The sequence below is a fragment of the Trachurus japonicus genome, chromosome 1 (assembly GCF_045865225.1).
Source record: "Trachurus japonicus isolate A0001 chromosome 1, Traja_1.0".
NCBI lineage: Eukaryota > Metazoa > Chordata > Actinopteri > Carangiformes > Carangidae > Trachurus > Trachurus japonicus.
In genome coordinates this window covers 23,841,848-23,867,182 of record NC_140907.1, presented here as the reverse complement: position 1 = coordinate 23,867,182, position 25,335 = coordinate 23,841,848, and the positions used below count along the sequence as shown (strand labels likewise).

The following is a 25,335-nucleotide window of genomic DNA, read 5'->3' as shown; positions in this document are numbered from 1 at the left end:
TACCGACAACCTCTCACATAATGGTTCTCATTTGCTTCATGGTTGAATAAAAGAAACAAGTTAAGGACACTTTTTAGACACACTATTAACAGTTTGAAGTGGTTATGAACAGAATGTTGACTTATATAAACTGAATAGATAATCAGGAGAATAATAGGCAGATTGATCAGTAACCTTTACTTGTATCCATAGGAAACATCTGTATGTCCAACATCGCATTGATTCAGTGATAGAGAAAGTCAATGAAACACATGAACGTCCATAGTTCAATGTAGCTACTTATAAACCCAATTTAGCATTTCTTACATCACTGTACTGTATGTATGGTACTATGGTACTATGTATGTATGGTACTTTGAGCCCTTACACGACCCAAAGTTGTCTGATATCATAAACACTTTCACATCTTTAGAAAAAATAGCCATTAAACAAAAGTCAAGTGTTTGTGAAGGCCATACTGTATGTATGGGCTTTCAGCTAGGCTGGAAATTTACACATTAGCTTTCTGTTACTGTTTTTTTTTTTTTTTTTTTTTTTTTTTTTAGTAGTTTATTTCATAGGGACAGTGCACCACTAATCAACAGAGTTAAAAGAAAAACTGTGAGTGGGCCAGAGTTAGCCAACAAGGCTAGTTTTCGTCCGTTGTCCCTGGCCAGATGTTAAAGGCAACCTAAAAGCAGTACTGTTTAGTCATTCCATGCATCTGACTGGGTTTAGACAATTATATCAACCACGATAAGCCAACTGATCAATTTATTTAAGCAGATCAATGAATTACTTGGGTCATTGTTCAGTCAAACATTTGATGGTTCCAGCTTCTCACGTATGTCTTTCATTACATAACACAAAACAAGACTAATGTCTTCAACTTTCTGATGGGTGATTTTTTTTCTTTTACTACTATCTGATGTCATTTACACCGACTGATTAAATGATAGAAAATAACCATTAGCTGCTGCAAAGCTGTGTGATGAATGTACTGTATGTAACTGAGCAGAATCTCCACGTAGACTGTCTGCTCTTCAGATTTAATTAAGGTTTTAAGGTTAATTGTAGGGCTCCGCTGCCGTTTAATGTCCCACTCATGTGTACTCCAGGTGCCCATGTCCAGTGTATGAACAAGATAATAACTCATTTCCCACAAGACTAAGACGCTCCTGAACAAGGGAATATTCTCAGTATCCTCTATATGATGGCGAACACCTCCTTTCATTGTGAATTTACTGTCCTGACGGATGTAACACTGATTCTAGGCGACTGCTGTTATTGTCTTAACAAGCATGTCACTTTCTGTTAACGTCAGGATGTGATAACAGGGGGAAAAAAGTCCTCTTTACTCGTCGTCTCTGCGCTGTGAAATGTCACAACCTGTAAAGAACAACACAGACTGAAACGCCTAATCTTTATTTATTTATTTTTTTTATTCATTGTGATCAGAGGACACAGGTACTGAGTCGTACTTACTGTATATCTCATCCTGCCTGCTCAGATTTTTGTAAGAACACGAGCCTGTGAATCTTCCTGGAGGTAGTTGTGCCCCCCGTGTCCTCTTCACATATATATTCTGCCTCAGGTAAAATAATGCATCTCTCCTTCCTCTTCCTGTCTAGGTCAGTTTCACCTTTACACACCAGCTCTGACCTTTTTTTTTTTTTGCAGGCCTGGTCACCAGCCTTCTTTCACCCTACTTTTAATCAGCTGTGTTTCGATTTTTAATAACCCAACCTTACTCAGTGTGTCGTTATGACTGGTTCCCATTTGGATGTGCAAATTAGATTGGACCGCAGCACTAAAAGAGACTTGGAGATGGGTTTCAAAGGCACATGGACAAATACTGCTCACTGCCCTATAGCAAGCAGAGGACGACAATAACTTTCCTTCTGAGCACTGCCCTCCATACGCATTTCAATGTGTTGTTATATGGGGAAAGTCCACTATTGGTGACCCAGTGCTCCAATAACCATTATAGTGCTTCCCCCTCCTCACCCTCTCCCAGTCCTTCTGTGGCTGGTGAAAGGTTGGTGATATTCTGTGTTTTTCTTATTAGAATAAGAAACAACGCACCAGTTTGCCTCTCTGTTTGTGGCACAACCAGCTACAAGTCCCACCCCCCCTTTACCTAAAATTATGGTTGGAGACAGTATGTAACTATTTTGCCACAGTATATGTTTTGATGATTGACGGGATTTCTATCAAAACCATAAGGAAATGTCTTAATAAATAAAATCCACTACCGGTAAGTGTGATGTCCCTATTTATAAAAGAATACGTTTTTCATGGTAATGTTTAGGCACTCACAGAAATAAAAACCAAAAGATTAAAAAAATAATTGAAGCATGAGACTGCTTGTTTTGATGTGTTTTCATTTAATTAACTCATTAACTAACATGTAACTGAAACACAGTCTTGTCCTAACCTTAATCTTTGTCGCTTTTGGTGCTTTATAGACTTAAAAAATCTGACCTTTTCCTTATCTCTAAAGCCAAAGTGCCATTTAATAACCAATATATAATTTAGTTTGCATACAAAATGCTTTAGTGGCCACACATGCAGTCTTCCTGTATTGCTCATCCTTGCTCTATTTTGCTATGCACAAATTAGTGGTGCCCTGATGAATAATTCTGTCACCAGCCCTTACACCTCATATTTTTGTTTTAAAGGGCAAAACCTTTCAAAAAAAAAAAAAAAAAACACTAGTGATTTTATTCATTTCTAAGAAACACACCAGTGACAGTACAGCACTGACACCTACAGCCTGAGAGCAAATTAATGATCTCTGAAGTGTTACCACTTAACAAGGAATCTCCCAGACTGTGTCAGAAGCTAAAATATAAGACTGATAATCCATGAGAGGAAGTAGGAGCCCCAGTTTTACAGCCCGAGGGCCTCCCCTCCCCTGACTCACACTGATGTTGAAACTAATGGTGCTCATACTCTGGGTGAGCAGGGCTGCAAAGTAAACTGTGGTACAAAGCATACTGTACGTACATCTATTTCTGTAAAAACCACAATAATAATAATAATAATAAAAATAAAATAATAATGTCACCACCATGTTTACCTCAGTTACAGCATCCTTGCATTCGAATTCAGGGCAGCGACATTTTTGAGCTATAATTGAAGTGCTATGATAAGTTGCTGTCCTGGTGTTGGGATTTGAGATCTGCTTGCAGTGACCCAGTTAGCGTCATAAACACATTAGTTTGTTCAGCTCGTATAGAAACCTTTGTGGGAGGCCCTACAGATGCTACAGCACTTGGAGAGAAGCCATTACAATTATCCAGATCATCATCAGGATAAAATGTATCCACTGCACAGATCCTTTGTGGCATATTAGATACACGTTTATCGTGGGAATGCGTGTTAATTACTATTTACAGATCATATTTTGAGATTGTGGAGTGGGTAATTAGATGTGGCTGGTGATCATAGTGTTGCCGTTTATTATTTTTATTTATTTTATTTTTTTACATATCCCAAGCAGTGAAACTGCTCTGGAGATTAGTCTTTGAGTATCTCCATTTCCACCCATTTCCACAATTGTTTTTCTGCTTCTGTGTCTACCTCTGGTCTCTTTCTCTCACTATCGCCCCCCTCAACCTCAACTCTCCATTGTCTCCCTAAGCCTCCATTTCTGTCTGTCCTAGACCCTCCTTTCTCTGTTCGATGATGATATCGTAATGAAACATAAGCCACTAACAGTGGGATGATTAAAGCTTGTGCTGGCCTCCTCTCGTCTGAATATTTCCCATGAAAATGGTCTACTACGGCCTCTGTATCCTTCGTATTGTGTTAGCCTGATAGCTGGAAGTGAAGCTCGTCCTCCTGATGGCCGCTCCATTCCCAGTGGAATATGTGGCCTACATTTGTTTGTGGTGCAACGTTGGGCTGTGTGAGTGTGCTCCCTTATCAAACACTTCCAGTTTTCTGCCACATACCCCTTTTGTCTCAATTAACAGTCATTATTTTGTGGTTACACACTATGTTTTTTATTACTCTGTTCCCCTTTTGCTCTCTGTGTTCTCCTTTAAATGCACAAAAATCCAGTATTTTAGAGCTTATCATTGATTGCCCACCATTCAGCTCAGAAACACATGCCCTCGTAACCTTTGTAACAGAGAATACATGTGGAAAAATGCACGCTTGGAAAAAAAAAGCACTCACAAACATACACACATATATACACACAAAGGTCACCTTCCCTTGCTTCATTAGAGACTGCTTTATTATGGTTGACAGATGTGCCCATAAATCATAGGTCCCCTGGTGGAGCAAGAAGATTCAAAACAAACTCAGCACTGATAAAGGTGAGGCACACAGAAGGAGAGAGAGAAATACACAAAGAAACAGACACAGCATGCATACACAGATATCAATATACTATATTGACAGTTTCTGAAACAATAGGTCTCAACCACCATACCGCTTAAAGAATCTTTTTTTTTTCTGCCACTGGCATCCCTGCAGGGAGATAAGCAGCTTTTGTTACATAACTGCCTTTTGTGAGAGAAAAAAATGGGAGGGAACCCCTTATCTTGAGAGAATTATGAAGGAAACAGACAGAGAGATGCTGCTTCACACTCAAACACATTCAGAGTGAGTCCAGGAGATGATTTTGATCGGAGATGTAGCGCCAAGTGTTTGAGTAATGGAGCACACCTATGACGTAACATTATGCAGCCAAACCACTGTTCCTGTGGCAGCAAGTTACATTTGTCAATTATGACTTAAAACACAATCAAATGCTGTCCATATTGTTTTAATTAATATATAAAATAATATAAATAATATTTTCAATGGAGCCTTAAGTGATATTACTTGGGGTTACATTGTTATTGGTGGATTTATGATGTTTAACTGGGTTGCTTGATGAATTGACTGAATTAGTGCAAAGCAGTGGAGTGACACACGTAAATGCTTAAATGTTTATTATTATTGGCATGCTATACCTCGATAGCTACAAGACAGCAAAGTAGTGTTGACACCCTAATATTGAAGTTGTTATGAGGTCTGATTGACTGGTCTATCCCACTGTTTTATTCCCAAAGGTAATTAAACAAATCAAAAAGGTTTTTGAAAAATCGATTCCACATTATGAATATTATCATGCGAAGTCCACTGCAGACTGTTGAGATATCATTAGCGACACTTTATTTAGAGACCTTGTTCACATAGTATTCTTGACATTTCTCCCATTTCCCTCCTTTTAGCTGACCATTCTCTGGCTGAAACTGACAGGGCAGAACCAACATCGCTATAATAGGAATATAATGAAAAGTTTACCATTTGTAAGTGTGAAATAGAAAATGTAAATTCTAGCTGAAACCAACAAATTTGTGGCGTGACTTCAGTGGACTCTCTGGTCAAGGTCTTTGACGTTAAGTCTGTAATCGATAAATTTGTTGATTATGAAAAGAGCTATAAAAAGTTCTGAGATCATGAATTTGCTGCTTACGGGTGAGAAAAAACCGTTTAAGTAAAAGATACAAATTCCCAGTTTGTCAAGAACTAGTGTAATAAAAATGGTCACGTGATTGATTGTCCATCTTGGTTATTACATAAAGTCGTTGACAGTTTTGATTACACACAAAGGTTTGATTTACAACAAGGACATTAAGACAATGGGCATGTGCACATTCAACATTTAAAACTTTAACATGTTTTATTTCCACTGTATTGTGCATTAAATCACCTTTTTTTAAAGAGAGAGAGTCATTCAACAAGTAAAAATAGACAGCGCTGTTTATTCTTATTTCTGTAACCTTTCTCTCTTTTATTTCCCATGCTGTGTACTGTAATATTGTCAACTCCTGTGACACCTGGACTCATATTTTTCTTCATGCTTGTACTGTACCAGCCTGTTAATAATAAATAATAAGAACTTAATACCACATTTGACATTGACAACAAGTTGCTGTGTGGGACAGGTCAGTTCTGTATCACTCATATGCAGATAAAGATATCCTAATGACCCTTTGTTTGGGACACAAGCATCCAACAATACTCATTAACTTGTCTTTATGATACTGTATGATTTATGGCTCAGTCACATCCATCTCACCCAGGTTGGCATAAAGCAGCACCACATCTGAAAGAGCTCAAGGTTCATCAGTGCTGATGAACCCTGGCCCCGGCTTGTGTCGCTGATAAACTGGTGAAGTGTTGGACGAGGCACAGTCTGGTGCAGCTCCTCCACTATGAAGGACATGGACCTGGAGAAGAAGGGTCGTCGCAAGTCCAAGGGCCTGAGCGCCCTGGAGAAGGGTCTGATATTTCTCTTCGTGGCCATGAGCGCAGCCTGCATCGGCCTCGTTGTCGTCTACTTCGTGGAGAAAGCCGACACTTCAACTCATATAGAAGGTGATACTTAAAGAAAATGTATTGTATTGTATCTTAATCCAACACGTGACTCTGCTTCAGGGATTACAACGTGCTGAGATACTGTACTGATGCTGATTTGATATCACTGGGGTTAATTTCCCTGCTTTTAGTGCATAGTCTTTCTTAGATAAGATAAAAATCAAACTCATCTGCAGCAATAATCCTCAACATGACAGCAATACAGTCAAAAGACAATCCTTACACAACCACCTGTATCTATTGCACAGTATTCTAAGGGTAAACATCTTTACAAGAAATAGTAGCTGTCTTACAAGTGTCCAACGTCCTGCAACAAATAATAATTTTATCCAAGTGAGCACCTATCTATTGCTCACTCCATTATTGCTTGTGCACACCTGTGTTGCTGGTCTATTTGTCTGTTAGCAGGATTACAGAGAAAGTACTGAACCTATTTCTCACCAAACTGGAGGGATGGAGCATGGGCCACGAAAGGAGACATAACTTTTTTTTCTGGCAGTTCCATGTCATTTACTATCAATAAGATTATTTTTGGCAGCTGTCTGCAAACTTTTTGAGTGCTTTTTAGGAAAGTTTATTCTTCATCTATAATGAATCTCATGCCTGCCTGTACAAATTTCATGTATCTGCTGTGCACCGATGAAAAAAGGCTTTCCAGGTGACATACAGTACCTATAAATACAGAAGCACAGGCTTTATTGTTATTTTTTCAGGAAATTATTCAGGATCCATTGCTATTGGTGAATATTAAAATAAAAAGTCAGTTTTAAACTAACGGATACAGATGCTGACTAGAATTTGATAGTTGTAGTTTGTCAGAAATAGCTGTTAAAATATAATCTTGACAAAATGTTTTACACTTTATAAAAACAGAAGGTCTGAAAGTCATACCTTTTGTCAAATTTAGGTTTTTCTTGACTGACATTTTTTTTTACAATGTGAGCTTGACTTTTGAAATAAAACTCCTTGACAAACAATTGTATTGTTTATGGAAGAAAATGAAAACAGTTAAATATTTTAAACAAATGAAAACATCATTGACATCTTGTCAGAGAAAGCCAAACACAGCAGATACGAATGGATAAGAAAAAGCAAGCTGCACTTTATCAGTGATTTACACACCTGACCACAACAATTTCATAACAATAATGTATGTGTCATCACTCTCCATCAATAAGTGTTAACCGCACAATAAACAGGCTACTCCCTCCTCCACTTTCTCCTTCATCTCTTTCTAGTTTCTCATCGAGGAACCTGATGTTTATTCTGGCTTAACGACGCAGGACAAATAATATTCAGCAGTCTCTGAAATGTCTTTATTTGAGTAAATGAGAAATTCCTGCAACCCTTTTCGTCTTTGGAAAGTGAGGTGGAAAAATTCTTTGTGTTTGCTTGAGAGGAGTGAAGCAGCTAGATTAGCATTACAGCTCGTCAGAGTCTCCTGCACACCTGAATATTAGTCTTTGTGACAAGGGAGACGGCAGATATGAGGAGTTAGCACTTGCACGCGGTTGCCACTTATATAATTTTGTCATAGACTATTTCAGAGTATGGTCTTCATCACTTGATAAAAGCTGTCTGTGTTTTTGTGATGCACTAAAAACATCCCTGCCAAATAAAAAAAAAAAAAAATTGCCCTGTTTTTACATAACAGAACAACAATATGATTACTATGTCCACAGTAATGTTATGCCTAAATGACAAAAAACATATTTCAGCCTTTTGTTGTTAAACATAGCTGTGCTCTAGACTCCTGAACAGAAGCTGTCCCAGCCACTGGGGAAAACACAATGCTACTGTGGACGATGACACTCTGTATAATCAATGCTGTTTCCAAGGCATCACAATTGATTTAGATTTTTTCTTCAGATGTGATAAGGTATTTTTTAATCACTTGAATTTCAAGGCTTGTGCATCAATTAAATACAATCATCCCTAATGGCCAGAGGATAAATTCTGCTGACACTGGTTTGATCACTATTAGGTTGAAAGTTTTTGGCTTTGAGTAAAAAGTCTCAAAAATCTTTGGAGGGTTTTCGGTGAAGTTAGATATGGGCACTCATGTTCCCCTCAGAATGAGTCATTTTTTCCTCTGGCGCCATTGTCAGGGTAAAATTTAAATTAATTGATTTTCTCCATAAATTTGGCTCATTTTTCAAAACAGTCCCTAAACACCAATAGCAATAGTCACAACAGTTTCATGGTACATCAAACCTCTATTGCATGTTTGCGAAGGATAATTCACTCAATATGAGCTAAAGCTGTAAACAGCTGCAAAGCTAATGATATTTTGAGTAAATCTTGGCTGTTCTAGCGCTAATTGACAAATACTAAATATGCACCAATGCTGTGCTGACATTAGCATTTAGCTAAATTTGATCATGTGATATTGAGTAACTAGTGCATTTTAATGTGGGATGGGGATATGCATGTTGTAACCTACATATTACTTGAGCAACTTTTTTTGCCATCAGCTGCTGTTTATGTTGCTTTATGATTCCCAAAAAGATGACTGATTAACAAGTGTGTGCCATCAGCACCCTCAGGTTGTGGTGGTCCTCAGGAGCTGACGGGGGAGTCGGGCAACTTCACCAGCTGGAACTACCCCAACAGCTACGACAACGGCAAGAGCTGCACCTGGCGCATCACCGTGGATCCAGACAAGGTGACATGGATCATCATCACTGCTCTCTCCCAAACCTCAACCAGTGAACTACTTACTGTCCCCACTTTAAACTGCCTTACAGCCTTCGTGTTAGATCAGAAAGAATATTTAATGAACTGACTGACTAGATTTAAATACCATGCTGCTCAAGGGGAAGTAGCTCCACATACAATATGAAGTCATGTGGAGCCCTACATAATGTTTCAATATGGAGTGGGCTACTTCTTGCTGTAATTTACATCTTCATCTTCAAAACAGCTTCACTGCAGGTCTCTGTATTTGTTAAGGTGAACAACTGAGCGATATTTATTCAAAGATTTAAAAAAAGAAAAGACAATTTTTTATTACAGATTATTCTATAAATAGTCACGGATGGTTTCTCTCTTGGAAACCACTCTCAACACACCATCATAAATCTTTTTTCAAGAATTCAGTCATGTCTTTGTTTCAGACAGGGTCTTTCACAGTGTTTGTGCTCATTGTGTCTGATCAGTAGAGTTTGTTGACTCACTGTGAAACCGTCTTATGTGAGGCCAAGCAGTGGAGGACAGCTGGGGATGAATGCAGTGGCAGCATTGTGGACAGATGGCTGCCTTGTCTCCTTCACTTTCCTCAGCTCTCCTCCCCACATCCACAGGAGGAAACAAAAATCCTTGATGCTTTTTTTTTTCTTTGTTAGTAACATGGCTGCCTTCCTGCTTGCCTGCCTGTCTGTCTGATGCAGTGACTGCTTGTCTCAGTGTGTCTCTCCTCCATCTTCCTTTTGCTATCTTTAAGCACACATTATGCATACACACAGGGACACAAGCAAACATATATACCGTACACACTCACACACATCTGCACATAAGCACTCGCTGAGCCTTCCCCGTCAACGAACTGTCTGCCTTGTCGGCTTTGCAGATTTACGTAAAAAAGAGAGACAGAGAGATGAAACACCTCTGTATGTTTCTGTTGCAGGTGATCCATCTGTGGTTTGAGGAGTTTGCTTTGGAGGACACCAAGCTCTGCACATCTGATTTCGTCACGTTACGAGACTCTCTGGGAATCATCGGTAAAAAAAAAAAAAAATCAAATCCATTCAAGATAGATAGATAGATAGATAGATAGATAGATAGATAGATAGATAGATAGATAGATAGATAGATAGATAGATAGATAGATAGATAGATGGTATATAAGAACATATACACACTCAAAATGCACATAAACTCCCTTGGCCTGCAGAGCTATGCACTCGGTCCAAGACTAAGGGGATTGAGCTTTGATGTCATGCCCAAATCAGCCCATCCATCCATGGGCTCTCTCAGAGCCACACAGTCCTGCTGGTCCACTGCACACTGCTCCAGTTAGTAACACACACACTTCAGCACTAGTTCTCCAGCCAGCCTGCAGAGTTTAGGGCAGTGCACTTTGTTCACAAACATGTCGGTCTCCTTTTTCTTTTTTTTATTATCACCTAACCCCCATTTTGTGATAGTTATGTATAGAGGAAATGAATCTATGGTTGCAACAAACACTGTGGCCACATCATTTTTTGTATATTTGTGGTCAGATTGCGCATCTTTGTAGCATTTTGTTTTGCATCTGGTTTGTGTCTGTAGAAGTTTTGTTTGTCTCTGTGGCTGTTTTATGTCTCCTTGTGCTTGTTTTTCTGTCTTTGCAGTTGTTTCGTTCGTTGTAGTTAAGTCGTGTCTCCCTTGTGCACAATTTCTCTGACACTTGTAGGTAAATACTGTGGCTACACCAAACCCAAGCCGTTGGTGACACTGACAAACCATCTGAGCATTTACTTTGACACTAATGAGAGAGTAACCGACCAGGGATTCAAGGCTTATTACAAAGCTGTGTCTCCACAACTTGCACCAGGTAAGATGACAACTTGTAAACCCATTTTAGCAAGAAAATTGCCCACACTCTGATGTGATTTTGGACGTACGTCTTACAATATACGATTGACCTACAAAGTGATTGTGCAGTCTGAAAAGACAGGCAGAGGAATAGGAATGAAAATGGGGTGGGTGGGAGTGGAGGGAGAGGGGATACATAGTATATAATATTGTGGGTATCCTTGAATTGTGGAGCTGAAGTGCCCTCCATCCCTGCTGCCAGAAATAGCTGGAGCCGGTGGCTTTCTCCAAGGTGACCGGGGGGATTTGATGACCCCTGGCTTCCCTAAGCAGAACTACCCGGATGGAGCGTTATACCAGGTACTGCCACACAGCTCATTGAAACATTTACTTACACCGAGGATTTTTACATCTGGGGAAGCAAGTACATTATAATGAATGGAAATTATTATTTTATGCAGCATTTATCACCCATTGTGTCGTTCCCCATCGATGCTGCGGCCTGTTTGAGCATCTTACAGCTCACTCTCGTGGCTTTTACACGCTCTCAGTCAATCTCTTTGCTCACAGCAGCATCATTCCCACTGTTCCACAGCAGGAAGCTGTTTTTAGCACGACTCAGTTTACAAATGAGAATTTTTCTATTTTTGACAGAAGAAACAGAAATATCCTATTCGACATACGCGTACATAAGATTATTTAACCTCACTTTTCAGCTATTTATAGTTATTTCAGCAAGTCTGTATAATTTTATTATGGCATGAAAACATTACATTGATTATAAGATTTGTGTAGCATTAGTTGCATTGATACAAAATTGTGTTTTTAGAGTAGTTTTAGTGTGGCGGCTGCCTTTTGTTTACACAGGATTGTATTTTTAATGACGTACATTGATGTTGATGCTGTCACTTATTATGTAAATCAATGCCAATTAAATCCACTGATCATTGAACAGGATATGCGCAGAGAAGCAGAAGAGGTTTCTTCTTTTTTTTTTATTCCAAGTGAACTGTGCAACTCAGTACCATTATTACAGTTCCCATAGTGTTTGCATTGATTAGTATATGGTTCTGAACAAACGATAAAGATGTCAGATCAGCATCTCAAAGTAAATCCATCAACTTTGGATTCCAACACAGTTACGTTGATGTTTTTTTGTTTTGTTTGCCTTGATCTGTGATTAATGCATCTAATTAAATCAGAATCAGTTGTGATGTCAGGATTGGACAAGGACTTGCATGGCTTCATTTGGCTGTCATCACGTTCGCCTGCCTGTGCTTTACCGTGACAAACAGCAGCAGAATCAGTGATGAGTTACTTTCTATATAAGTCGAACTTCAGCTCACTTTTCAACCACGAACAGTGATGCAGATAGTGGTTTTATGTCTGTTACAAACCCATTGCTGGTTTAGTCATCTGCATTTTTATGTTTGTAGTGTGAAATAAAAATGGTTTGTGGAAATATGTTTATCGCAGAATTAACTGGTGCATGTGTGTCTGTGTCTCTACTGTGCTTGTGTGTTGGATCAGTGGAGAATCACGGTGCCTGAAGGTGAGAAGGTCCGACTGACATTCACCTCCTTTGACCTGGTCCCTGAGGTCTGTGGAGACTTTGTTCAGGTCTACGATGGCTACAAACCCGGCTCCTCTCTCGTGGGTAAGCATATACACCAAACATATACAAGATGAAGGGTCAAAGAATCTGGTTGAAATCAAGTTCATCCACTGTCTATGATGATAAGCAGGGATTTTAAAATGTACCACAAAATGTTCAGTCATCAGTGCAGTTTATTCCTAAGCTGGGTGATTATACGCCAAAAGGGATGCGTTGGAATTCAGAGTCGATTTTGGGCTTTGTTCAACATTAACAATGTCAACTTTGTGGCTCCATGAATAAAAGATGAGCTCAATTAAAAGTTTGAGAAGTTGTACAATGGACAGAGCTTCTGGAGTCTATTTTAAACTTAATGAATTTAAATCTGTCTGCATAGACTTAATTGTTAAAGTAGCTTAGAGGATCTAACAATGTATGTTACCGCCTGTCGTTCGTCTAAACAAGGGCACAGGTTTTAAAGAACCAATTGTTACATTCATTTGGTATTATTAATACATTATTAATACATTTTCTATTTGGTCTTTAGAGACCTCAAATTTTGAGATCAATGTTTTGTAATATATGAATATTTATCCTCATTTAATGTCTCGTCTCCTTTGGTCAAATTGAGCTTTATTTGTGTTGCACCTTTTTTCATATAAATCAGTGCAATTCAAAGCTCTACAGATGGCTCGTGAGAAACAGAGGTGATAACAATGCAAGGATAACACCAATGATAACTGAAGTAGAATAGGTAAAATACCATAACGACTGAAATGGGAAAGAGGATGTAAAACATTTGTGACTAAAACTGAAATTGGAGGATGTGGCTGTTGTTGTCCAAGCTTCTGTGAATGTGTGTTAGCTTTTAACACCGACATTGTTTCAATGAAAGATAAATTCTGTGGGGGGAAGATGCCAAAGCCAGTGGTGTCCAGTGGCAACACTATGGTGGTCCGCTTCAAATCTGACAACACTTTGACTGCAAAAGGATTCAGCGCTACTTACACAAACTCCAGCCTCCCACCCGTCGTTCCCACCACAACAAAACCCACACCCACGACCACAGCCAGACCCACCACAGAAACCAGACCACCTCTTACAACCTCTGGTGGTAGGTATTCTCTCCAAACCCACTTTACTCTTTAAATAACCCTTTTTGTTTAGACCACTAGAATAAACCAGGACGGTGCTATCTATATACTCATAATAATCCCATAACACAGTTTGGCTTAATTGACTTTTTGAGCCAACCTCCCCTCCCCCGTGTGTCTCCAGTTTAATTTCCATTAAAATATACCACATCAGATATATCTGACTGGCTCACTAACAAATCACATCATCAGTGTTGATGCAGTTGAACAAGCTACACAAGAAAATTGGTCATTACCTCCTCAATGTTTTTTAGTTGACATTAGAGTGCCAACGTACAATCAGTGATCACAGATATCCAGAATACTACAGCATGATCAGTTTTTCACGTTTGCAGCTCTCTGTGTAGGAGTGTGGAGATTCCCTCTGAGGTTTATTTGTTCATCAATCTAGTAAAGGTATTGACAGGCAAACTAGATCTCTCCAGTGGCTAACAAAGGTGTTAATGAACTGAAACATGGGGCAGTTTTGTATGAAAGCAACCTGGTCCAGAAAGAAACATAGCTTTTCATCCACTTTTCTTTCTTTCTTTCTTTCTTTCTTTCTTTCTTTCTTTCTTTCTTTCTTTCTTCCAAAAACACTTAAACAAACACTTTCTCTGTCATTTGTTATTCAGGAGGAAGTGATGGTCCAATAAACCTTGATGGACGTAAAGGAGTGCTCCAGTCCTTGGATTATCCTAATTCATATCCTGCTCATCAGAACATCTCTTGGCAAATAACTGTGCCAAAAGGATTTCTGGTTAAACTGCAAATCACTGACCTGGCCATCACAGGAGAGACTGGGCAGTGCAAAGAGGACAAACTGATCATCTCAGATAGATACAGTGTTCTCGGTGAGTCATTATCAAATCTTTTATACTTCTACAGTAACAAATGTTTGTTATCATATAAATGTCAGTCGGATTTGTTCAGTGAAGTTTTATGAGTCTGGCATTTTGCTCATTAGTGTGCTCAGCCATGTCTGTCTCAGGGCCACATAGACACCAGTATGAAGAAGAGGTAACAACATCCCCTTCTACTTGCTTCAAGAAATTCAGTGGACAAGCTCCAAGACGAATAAAGCAAACAAACCCTCATCAAACTGGACTCTGGTTTGTGTTTGCTGGGTCTTCTTAGACCACATAACTCTAGTTCTATATTATAGTTCAATATCCAAGCCCTGCTGTAAAACTGTAGATTAGGATCTTCTTTGCAAAGAGCCCAGCAAACTATAAATTACCTCTCCTCTTGTTATTCGCTTCAGTGCCTACAGTGCAGCTGATACAGCTTTATCTACTGATGAGTTCTCAAGGACTAAAGCGCTGAGGTGCAAGCACACGCTGTGTGAGAAAACATACTCAGATAGTTGATGAGCGTTGTGAGGGTGCATCCTGTTAGTCGATGGGGCGTGAGTTTGTGTGCAAAATGTTGATGTGAAATAGGAAACAACATGATGTTGACCCATCCAACCCCTTCTCTCCCTTACATGGACTTTGTCTCTACTACATAACAACACCTGAAAGTAGTGAGACATTATTGGATCGCGTCTTTTCCCTTAAACCATGGGGAAGCCTCACATTCTTTATTTATGTAATTTAATTATCACTTGAATTAACAGGAACATTACTAAATATAACTGAAAAACTAGAGCTATCAAAAGGTTATTTTTCATCCAAAATACCTGGAGAAATGTCACCATCAATAATTATTTATCAAGATTATCACAAGCATTCAGAGCAATAATAGGGGAAAGAAATTGTTAATACTTCACACATGCCATTATACATCATCAGGAACAATTTGAGAGGCACTTGAAACAAGACATGCAAAATAATGAATATAAATGTTATGGACTAAATGTTATTGATTCCTAAAATGCAATCCTCAGTACCAAATCACTGTCTCTTCCTCAGAGGATGATTTAGCTGCTTGACCTGCTGCACTAATAAGCAGCATCTTAGTGAATGTCAGCGAACATTACTGTACCAGTCAGTGTCATCTTTTGTGTTCAAAAGCTCTTTGTAGGAACGGGTATTGCACTTGGCTTTGTGTTTAGTTCATGATGAGTCGGTGATGCTCCGGAGTTGATGAAGGCACATTCACAGTCATTGTGGTCACACTCATTTGCTGGTGTTTCATTATCATCATCTATAAGTACACATGCTTTTAAGTGGTGTACTATTATTTACTATTTAGCTGCATCCATCGAGCCATCCCTCCATCCTTCACTCAGCTCTCTTCATCTCCCCCTCATTTCCAGGCACACACTGTGGCTACATCCTTCCCCCTGTGGTGGTCAGTGCCACTAACACAATATCTGTCAAATTCCAGTCTGACAGTCGCCTCACAGACAGAGGATTCTCCGCCAGGTGGGACGCTGTGTATCCTGAGGATGTCACAGGTACTGAGGAGTGACACGCACGTCTGCACTCACTTGCACTGGGCGCACACACCGCACACACGAGGCACACGTTGCCGCAGCAGCTCAGCACCTCGTTAAGAATAAACCATAAAACATCTTGACCCCTGTCATATATTTATTAACACCGAAAGTAGTTGCATAAGCAACGTGAACTCTGCCAATGCACAGGTCAGAGTACAGTGTGAAGTATAAAAGCGAGATAAAATTGCTTTATCTTTTTCTTTATCATGGTTATCAAGCCGGAGAAAGATTTGAGACCCTACACGTGGTGGTGGAACACATTCACTTTAAGCTAGCAATAGAACTATTATACTATTATATTATTAAAACAATACATGAATTAAATGTAATATAGAGCAGAAAAAATGTTTTTGTGCATTAAAATTAAAAGTACTTATTATGTAAAAGTGTTAAATATTTAAGGAACTGCAAAATAGATATTATAGCTATCAAATATCAAATTAGTAGAGTACATACTCATAATGTATTTCTCTTAAATCTAATAAAGAAAATAAATGTTCTTGATGCATAAAATGCAACATTAGTCACAAATACATGAAAACTGTATCTACAGTTCTTCAGTCAATGTAATTAGTTACTTCATTTTAAAAATAGCACCCAGCCATGTTTTGGTGTTTTATTACTGGTCTTCTATCACCAGCAACACGTGAATGAAGCAAAAGTTGTCCTGACAGACAGATAAGGAATAATCACATTTCTTTTCTCTCTCTTATCACAGACAGATACTGCAGCTTGTATCCGCTTAATTACAATCACAATCACATCTCACACAGCGTCTTGATCACTCCCCCTTCCTTCTTCAGAAACCCTGGGCTGCGGCATGTCTTCCAAAGAGGTAACAGGGGTCATCAAGTCCCAGAACTGGCCCATGAACTACAAGGCTAACACTGAGTGCATGTGGAACATCGCTTCAACTTTGGGGAAAAAAATCACACTGAATTTCACCCACTTTGACCTGGAAGGCAAAGACATCCTAGCGGCCAGGTGCTATGATAACGTAATGGTATATGACATCAACGGCCTGACTAATGGGCTGATAAAACAACACGGTAAGTCATTATTCATGAACAAAATGAATTACATTTAACCATAATAAGTGTTAATTCATAGTTTTAAGAGACAGTGTATCTATATACTATCATCAGAAGAGGATCATAATGTTTATCATGCATGGGCGAATTATTCTTTCAACCCACTGCAGGTCCTTTCTGTGGGACTAAGATGCCCCAGACCATTCAGTCAAAGGGCAACAAGCTGCTGATTCGTTTCCACACAGACTTGTTTACCGAGTCCAAAGGCTTCAGGGCCTATTGGACTACAAACACCAGTCTGCCTGCTCCCACTGAGCCACCTGCTCTGCCAAACCCTTGGGACGACATCCCCATAGGTGAGCCCGATGCAGTTTGCAAACATTTTCATTACACTACAGTGTCAACACACTGTACACACTACCAATGTGTATTTTGCATATTGATTAATTAATGATGTACAATGCAGAAGGGGGCGCTCATAGTAATGAACCCATGGAGAATTATCACTACACATTACTTCAGCTCGCTTTTAGCCTCAATTAGTGTCTTGGTTTTCTGGCCAATAAGTCCAAACACATCGAGCTGCCGTGAGCACTGAACCTTAAGAAATCAGAAATACAGCGACACATGTAGATAGGAAACAATCAATTGTGTTCTTAGCTTATTTTAGACATGTAAAATAACAAAAACGTTACATTGTTTAAAAAAATAAGCCAAAGTGAAAATGTGAAAAAAAGAAAGAAAAAAAAAATACACATTACAAAGCATAATGACTATGAACATGTTCAAAAGGGAGTAGGAAGAAGTATTTACTTATTAACCAGTGAATCAATCAATAAGTTGATTGAAAAAACATTTAATTAATCAACATCGGTATCATTTAATAGAATCTGCTAATACAAATGCTGGGTCTCCTCAGCTCTAACACCGTGTCACCAGGAGAGAAGAGAAGTACTGCCCCATCATCACCAACTGCAGTGACAAACATTTAGTCTCAACAGCCCCTTAGTAGCTGCACAGAGACCTGCCCCATATTTATGTGATTCATGCTTCCCTCCTCCCTCACCCCTTCCTCACACACACACACACCTCCCCCTACGTCTTCCTCGCTGCGCCCAGATGTGCAGTAAAACGAGGTGCTTCGGTGTGATGAGAACACAATGTGAAACAGTCCTAGCGCTTCACTTTCCTTCCTTGCCGGCTGTCACCAGATTCCCATTCTTCACCCTGTGATGAGCCCCAGGTGGCCGTGGCCCCTGCCAAGCCAATTGCTGAAATAGAGTTTTATAGATGGACTCTGCTGCCTCTGGGTTTTTTTTTTCTGTTTTCGTCTGACCAGAGGCAACACTATGTGTCAGTTGAAGGAGGGACGAATAGAGATGATGGAGGAAAATGTGAGATGTAAAAGATGTCAACAGAAAATATCCATACATGTTTAGTTTATGTGTGCTGTGACTCTGAGTCCAATTCAGCATTCACTGCCAAAAACAATGGACACAGTTCACTGTAACCAGCAGAGTCGACCTGGTGTGATTTGGAGAACGATTTCAAAAATATAAACCGGAGCGCCAGAGCCGATGATTAAAGCCCGCACTTTTCTTCAACGCGCTTCTCTTATCTATCAGCTGCAGATAGATGCTGTATAATCAGGCTTTGTTTATGCACACACAAACCACAAACAAATTCATACATGATCAGACAGACAACCAGATCCTGGATATTTTACGGAGGTTTCCTCTCATTTTTGCTATAGACTGGCCCAGTACATGTGGCAAACCAGCCGTTCCTCCTGCTGTTATGTCACGCATTGTGAACGGAGAGCCAGCCAAACCACACTCCTGGCCCTGGCAAGTGTCAATGCAGGTGAGAATCTCCCTTAATTAACACTGACAGCTCACTCAAAGACAGAAGGGATTACATCATCATTTAGAGTACGAACTATCAATGATTTAAAAGAGGATCATACAGTTGAATCTACAGTTACTATAAATCATAATTCATTACCTGACTACACCTAACCTTGAGAAACTGACATAATGACCAGTGCTGACTTCTTCTCTACTGTTTGTCTCAGGTTTGGCCTCCCAGTCGTCCAGAACCAGTATACTCCCACATCTGTGGTGGGACTCTCATCCATAAGAACTGGGTGCTTACAGCAGCCCACTGCTTTATAAAGTAAATATCCAGTTTTACCATCTTCTCTTAAGTGCATGCAAAATAAAGTAAAAAAAAAAAAAAAGACAAGCTATGTCCACTTCCTGGAAGCCCATTTGTATGATTTCAGGGGGCAGTTATTGGTGTCTGTGCTTTCACCTCAGGCTTATTACTGTACAGTGCAAGTGCAACACTCAGTTAGGGATGTCTCTATGTCTTAAATAATGGTCTACAGTGTGCCACAGAGAGAGAGAGAGAGAGAGAGAGACGGAGGGAGTGAGAGATGCGGATGCACCCTGGAGCCTGTGTATTTCATATAGTTTTGTAGCAGGATGCACACAACACAAGGACATTTGTGCTGTATCACAGAGGTGTGCAGCAGTTCAGGTCAGAATACCCTGTGTGTTGTACAAGTGGAAGTGTTTACTTCTATAAAATGTCAGCTTACAATAGGATGCATTGGCCCTGATATAAATAGGCGAGGCAGCCTGTACATTGTGTGCTTACTATGGGGTTTTATTATTATTGATTCATCTGCTGATTCCCTATCCAGTTATGCTGATGAGCTGCAGCGTTGGCAGATGTGCCTTGGCAAACACAACCTGACCCACACAGAGTCAAGCCAACGCTGCTTCAATGTGTCTGGTATCTATCGCCACGAGGGATTCAAGTATCCCACAGTGCCCACGGTGGAGTTTGACATTGCTCTTGTCAGATTGGATGGTGAGGTGACATCCAGTGATGAGATCTCCTACGCCTGCCTTCCCTCCGAGGAGGAAGTCCTACCGAAGGACAAGATGTGCTACGCCACCGGCTGGGGAGATGAGACCGGTGAGGTTTGAGCTTAGTGTTCATTAGTAGCAGCAGGTCACATTTCTATGTTCATGCTCATATATTAACTCTAGTCTCATCTTATAAAAGTGGTTTATGTTTTATTCAATTAATTAATACAATAATGCACCACCTCAGGCAACACTTGCATCTCATAATGTTTTTTTTTATGCTGTTACAGATTCATTGTTGCACAGTGTTCATGCCCTCTGCTGGACTTAATGTGTAAATTATCTCCTGTGTTTTTGCTCCTCCGGCTACCACATTATAATTTTTTTTAATCATCTGCCTGTGTGTGTATTAGGTGACTCACTTAATGCTAAGCCTTCAGAGACCCTTAACCAGGTCGCCCTGCCTGTTGTGCCCTATAACACCTGCAAGAGGATGGATTACTGGTGGTTCCAGGTCAAACCCTCCATGATCTGTTGTGGTTATACGCTGCCTGATGAGCTCGCGTCTGTCTGTCAGGTAAAAGAAGACGAAAACAACATGATGAGAAGCATATGGACAAGGTTGGCTTCACATCTTTAGATGGTTAAAATGCTTATGGTGTTACTGACGTTGTATTTACAGGGAGACTCGGGTGGCCCTCTGGTGTGCCAGGACACTGCCGGCGGCCCTTGGGAAGTCCATGGTATAACCAGTTTTGGCCCCATCGGATGCATAATGAATAAGAAGCCCTCCGTGTTCACTCGCTTCTCTGCCTACCTCCCCTGGATCAGAAATGTCATCCGCAGAGACATCTACAATGAGCACAGTATGAATCCAGCTGCTCTGAACTGACCCACTTTCCTTTAAAAAAAAAAAAAGTCAGATTTTTTTTTTTTTTTTGCTGGTTCTCACCCTCTGTCCTCCATGTGTAGCATCTGGCTGTGGAGGAGCAAAGGACCTCACTGGCACAAGTGGCAAAGTGTCCTCTATGGGACATCCTGGCACCTACAGCAACAAAGCCCGCTGCCAGTGGAACATCCAGGTGCCTGAAGGCAAAGTCGTCCACCTCCATTTCAGCAATTTCTCCCTGGAGGAGAGTCAGTTGTGCATGAACGACAAAGTGAGCATCACAGACAGAGCAGGAAGTCTAGGTATGTGTTGTGTATATCTGCTTTCTTTCCCTCCCAGGTAGGTCATTCTCTGAATGGCCCTTTGATATGATCTCACAATAAAATTTCACTCTCAACTCCCAATGCATGCAAAGTATTTACAGCAGTTGACTGACAGAAAGCCTCTGCCATTATACCATTTATACTAACTAGGACAAATGTGTCCAATCAAAGCAATCATCCTCAGAGGCCAGACCAAAAACATCACACATCAAGAAACCAACATGCATAAACTAAAAGAGAAGCAAAAACAATATCAAAATGATGAAGTCACATTTGACATCACCCTTCTCAATCCTTATATAATACATTTAAGAAAAGAGAGATGATCTGATTGAGTTTCCATTGTCTTTTCTTTTATATGTATTTGTGTATTTTTCCCTCAGTTTTTTTACTATGCAATAAAGTGGCACACAAAACACATTGTCAGATGACTCAACCTTTCTCATCCTTAAATGCCAACTACACATATTCCACATGTATTATAGAGAAACAGTGCAGAAAGAAGTCACCCTTAAGTAATAAAGATGTTGATAGACTTAAAAGATCAATACACAAGCTCATGACAGGCTAACACTTCTTTATGTTTACCTTCCCTCAGGCACCCACTGCAGCCATGTGCCCCCTAAAGACCTGGTGACTGACGGGAACAGGCTTCACATCAGCTTCTCCTCTAACGACAAGGTGGTGGACACTGGCTTCTCTGCCACCTGGAAGGCAGTGGACCCCACTGAGGGTACGGAGAATAAAGGTTATACTGATGAGACACTGATGGAAGAATCTCTGGGGAAAACCTAATGTCCCTTTTTCTCTCTATCCTTCCGCACATAGCTCCTTGTGGAGGAAGCTTCAGCGGTGATCAGGGGGAAATCAGCTCTCCTAACTGGCCCGGTGACTACCATGGCCAGTCTGTGTGCACATGGCGAATCACTGTCCCTGCAGGAAAAACAGTCCATGTGGCCTTCACTCACTTTGAGCTGCAAGCTGTGAACGTGTTAGGGAATTGTGTGGACTACGTGGAGATCCTCAATGGAGCCAGCATGGCCTCTCTCGGTTGGTTTACTCTACTATAAAGTATTTATCAATGTCATTGTCTTAGATGCTGTCGCCATTTTGCTGCTCAATACTGAAAAAAATCCTCTCAAATTTCTCACCTGTCGCGCAGGTCGGTTCTGTGGCTTCGCCCCGCCACGCATCACCCACGTTCCCAGCAACACGGTCGTCATTCGCTTCGTTAGTAACGGAGCCAATCAACAGCAAGGTTTCCGTGGTTACTGGACCACTAATCCCAGCGTCTTCCCAACTCTGCCTCCTCCACTACCAAAACCATGGGACAATATTACTATCAGTAAGTGAAGGCCTACAGTAGATGGATTAACTGATAGCAGCTTTGTACGTCTGATGTGAGGTCATGTGTTGTGAACTCAAGTGGAGGTTCCCGACATTTCAAAATGATTTTGTTTCATATGAAACAAGCTGCATGAGCTGAAATTGGATCCCCTATTTTTTTGGCTCCAAGATTATCATTACACGTGTATCTCCAGCTATTATATTTGTTCTTCATTAAGTATGTATTAGCAATTTAAAAGGTAACATTTCTGCTTTTATTGCCCACAAGGCGCCCCTGCAAAATAAAGTAACATCCTCTCAGTGCACCACCCTGTATTTGTTAAATTTTTTTTTTTTAATGTAACAGATTATAACTTGCTTATACACAACTGAATTGCACATTTTGTCCTCCCAGGCTGGCCAAAAAGCTGTGGAAACCCAGCAGTGAAACCCAGCACAGCAACCACAAGGGTGGTCAATGGAGTAGAGGCGACCCCCCACTCCTGGCCATGGCAAGTCTCCATGCAGGTACTGTACTGTCTATGCTTTTATTTCTGTGTTGTGTGCTTAACTGGCTGAGAGTAGAGTTAATTATTTCATAAAAATGCATTTCTCTTTCCCAGGCTTCACCGATGTTTCCCATACCATACATGCATGGCTGTGGAGGCTCATTGATTCATGAAGAGTGGATCTTGACGGCTGCTCATTGTTTCATGGTGTAAGCTGTAGAAAGATCTTTAAAAGCCTGTTGTACTTTACTGTAACAGTGTATCGGGATGTAAAATCACTGTAATCTGCAGCTCAGCTTTACAAAGGTCACTCACTGCTGGCACGGTTTTGTTATTGTGTTTTCAACAAAGACTTGGTAGGGACCAAAAACTTAGCAAAAAGTCATGAATATATATAAAGACATGACTCCAAATGCATTTTTATATGCATTGCAACTGCTGGATGTATAAATAACTCTTCTGCTGCCCTCAAGTGGCAACACTTGCTTGCATTCATTTCGTCTTGGCTTGCAGCTCGCACAATAACCACTGGGGGAAACAAAGACAATATCTGATTTTTGTTTTCTCCTTCCGTTCTAGCCCACTAAACAAACCGTCCTACTGGCGCATGTGTCTGGGGAAGCACCACATGAACTCCTCTATGGACGTTCCCTCAGCAGAGGAGTGCTACAAGGTGGACGGCATCATCCGTCACGAGGGGTTCGTCTACGAGCAGGATCGCACCGACATCACCAACGACATAGCCTTAGTGCATTTGTCCGAGCGTGTCAATATGACCAGAGAGATCAGCCCCATCTGTCTGCCCAAACCCGGGTCTGTGATGCCTGCTGGGAAAGCCTGCTTTGTCACGGGATGGGGAGACGAGAAAGGTAGAGATGATCATAGAAATTAGAGTTACCTGTAGTTAATGCACAATTAAAACCGATGATATTGTAAAAAAAAATCTGATGTGTATGGACACATGGAATCGGATGTTTCTACATAATTTTTCCCCATTTCACTTATTTTTTAGGTAACCTGTTCCCCAAAGTGTCTGAGAAGCTGAACCAGGCAGCCCTTCCTGTTGTTGACTTTCAGACCTGCAGTAAACCCGCTTACTGGTGGGACACCCTCAGGCCCTCCATGATCTGTGCTGGGTATGAGTCCCCAGATGAGCTTAAATCAGCCTGCCAGGTGAGAGGACACACTCTGGAAAAAAGTGACCACCCTTCAAATTGACACAGTGGATGTTTTTTGTTTTGTTTTAGGAGGATGCTTATAGGAAGATGCTACTTCTGTGTTGTAATTCACTCCATGCTTTTAAGCATTATATAAATATTCTGGCCTCTAACGATTAGGTTGTCTGTTATGCAACATCCTGTTTTGTTTGTGATCGGTCAGCCTTGATTGCAAATAGCTGCCCTGTTTTCACACATAATTGGACAAGAGAACATAGGAACATTATTTGTTTGCGATAATGAGCATTCATGCAAGCAAGGACATGGGAAGAGCAGACATTTTTCGGGAAGTACTAGAGAAAAACACTGACAGAGCTTTGCAATATAAGGGTTTTAGAGAACACAACACTGACATGTGCCTCCAGAAACCTCTGATTTTGATAAATATTGACACTTACAAACTGTATATAGGCAGTCGACATCAAATACTTGTCAGATAATCTTCTCACCCGCACAGTAAGTCGTTGCTGATTTCCTCCTCCTGCTCTCCTGCAGGGTGACTCTGGGGGTCCGTTCGCCTGCACGGCTGCTGGACCAGACTCGACCTGGGAGGTCCACGGTGTCGTCAGCTTCGGACCTCAGGGCTGCATCAAGGACAAGAAACCGTCCGTGTTCACCCGTGTCTCCGCTTTCAGCGACTGGATCAACGACAACATCAAGAAGTTTATTTATGAAAGTGGCAAAACCAACTGAGCCTGATGTCTTTATATAAAGATTTTCATAGTGTTTACTGCTAATTTCTCTCCTTCTTTATGTTTCAACAGAAAAGTAATTTTCTTTTTTTTAATTTATTTTATTTACCTTTTTATTCAGGGTTTATCTTAAGAGTTGCTGTCTGGTGAACTCTGATGAAGAGGGGGTAATGTCATGAACTAGAGGGCATCTTTTTCTGACTTCCCAGTGAGGAAATGATGGCAGAACAAGTTTTATTTAACACTGTATATTATAGTCATTAGCAACAGAAAGATGCATTTGACAATGACATTTTGTGTGTAAGTGACTGAAACAATAAAATAACACATTTTTCTATGCAAAGTTTTTGCTGTCCTTTCCAATTATTCCTAACAGGCAAATGTAAATGATTAAGGCCATTATGAGTTTAAATGTATAATTAAATTA

The 25,335-nt window shown here is 40.4% G+C and overlaps 1 protein-coding gene across 1 annotated transcript; it reads left to right on the top strand.

Moving 5' to 3' along the window:
* Positions 1-6,197: 6,197 nt before the first annotated feature.
* On the top strand, positions 6,198-24,919 carry LOC146991951 (ovochymase-2). The gene is made up of 25 exons (XM_085781364.1): positions 6,198-6,360; positions 8,898-9,025; positions 9,986-10,079; positions 10,754-10,894; positions 11,138-11,235; positions 12,406-12,532; positions 13,365-13,580; positions 14,241-14,456; positions 15,863-16,003; positions 16,849-17,094; positions 17,247-17,432; positions 18,830-18,939; positions 19,151-19,251; positions 19,784-20,061; positions 20,366-20,529; positions 20,635-20,818; positions 20,925-21,143; positions 21,763-21,897; positions 21,993-22,214; positions 22,327-22,509; positions 22,906-23,018; positions 23,114-23,208; positions 23,579-23,868; positions 24,012-24,172; positions 24,712-24,919. Exons 1-25 carry the CDS (start codon positions 6,198-6,200, stop codon positions 24,907-24,909), a joined length of 4,209 nt encoding a protein of 1,402 aa, XP_085637490.1. The 3' UTR covers positions 24,910-24,919.
* The last annotated feature ends 416 nt before the right edge of the window (positions 24,920-25,335 follow it).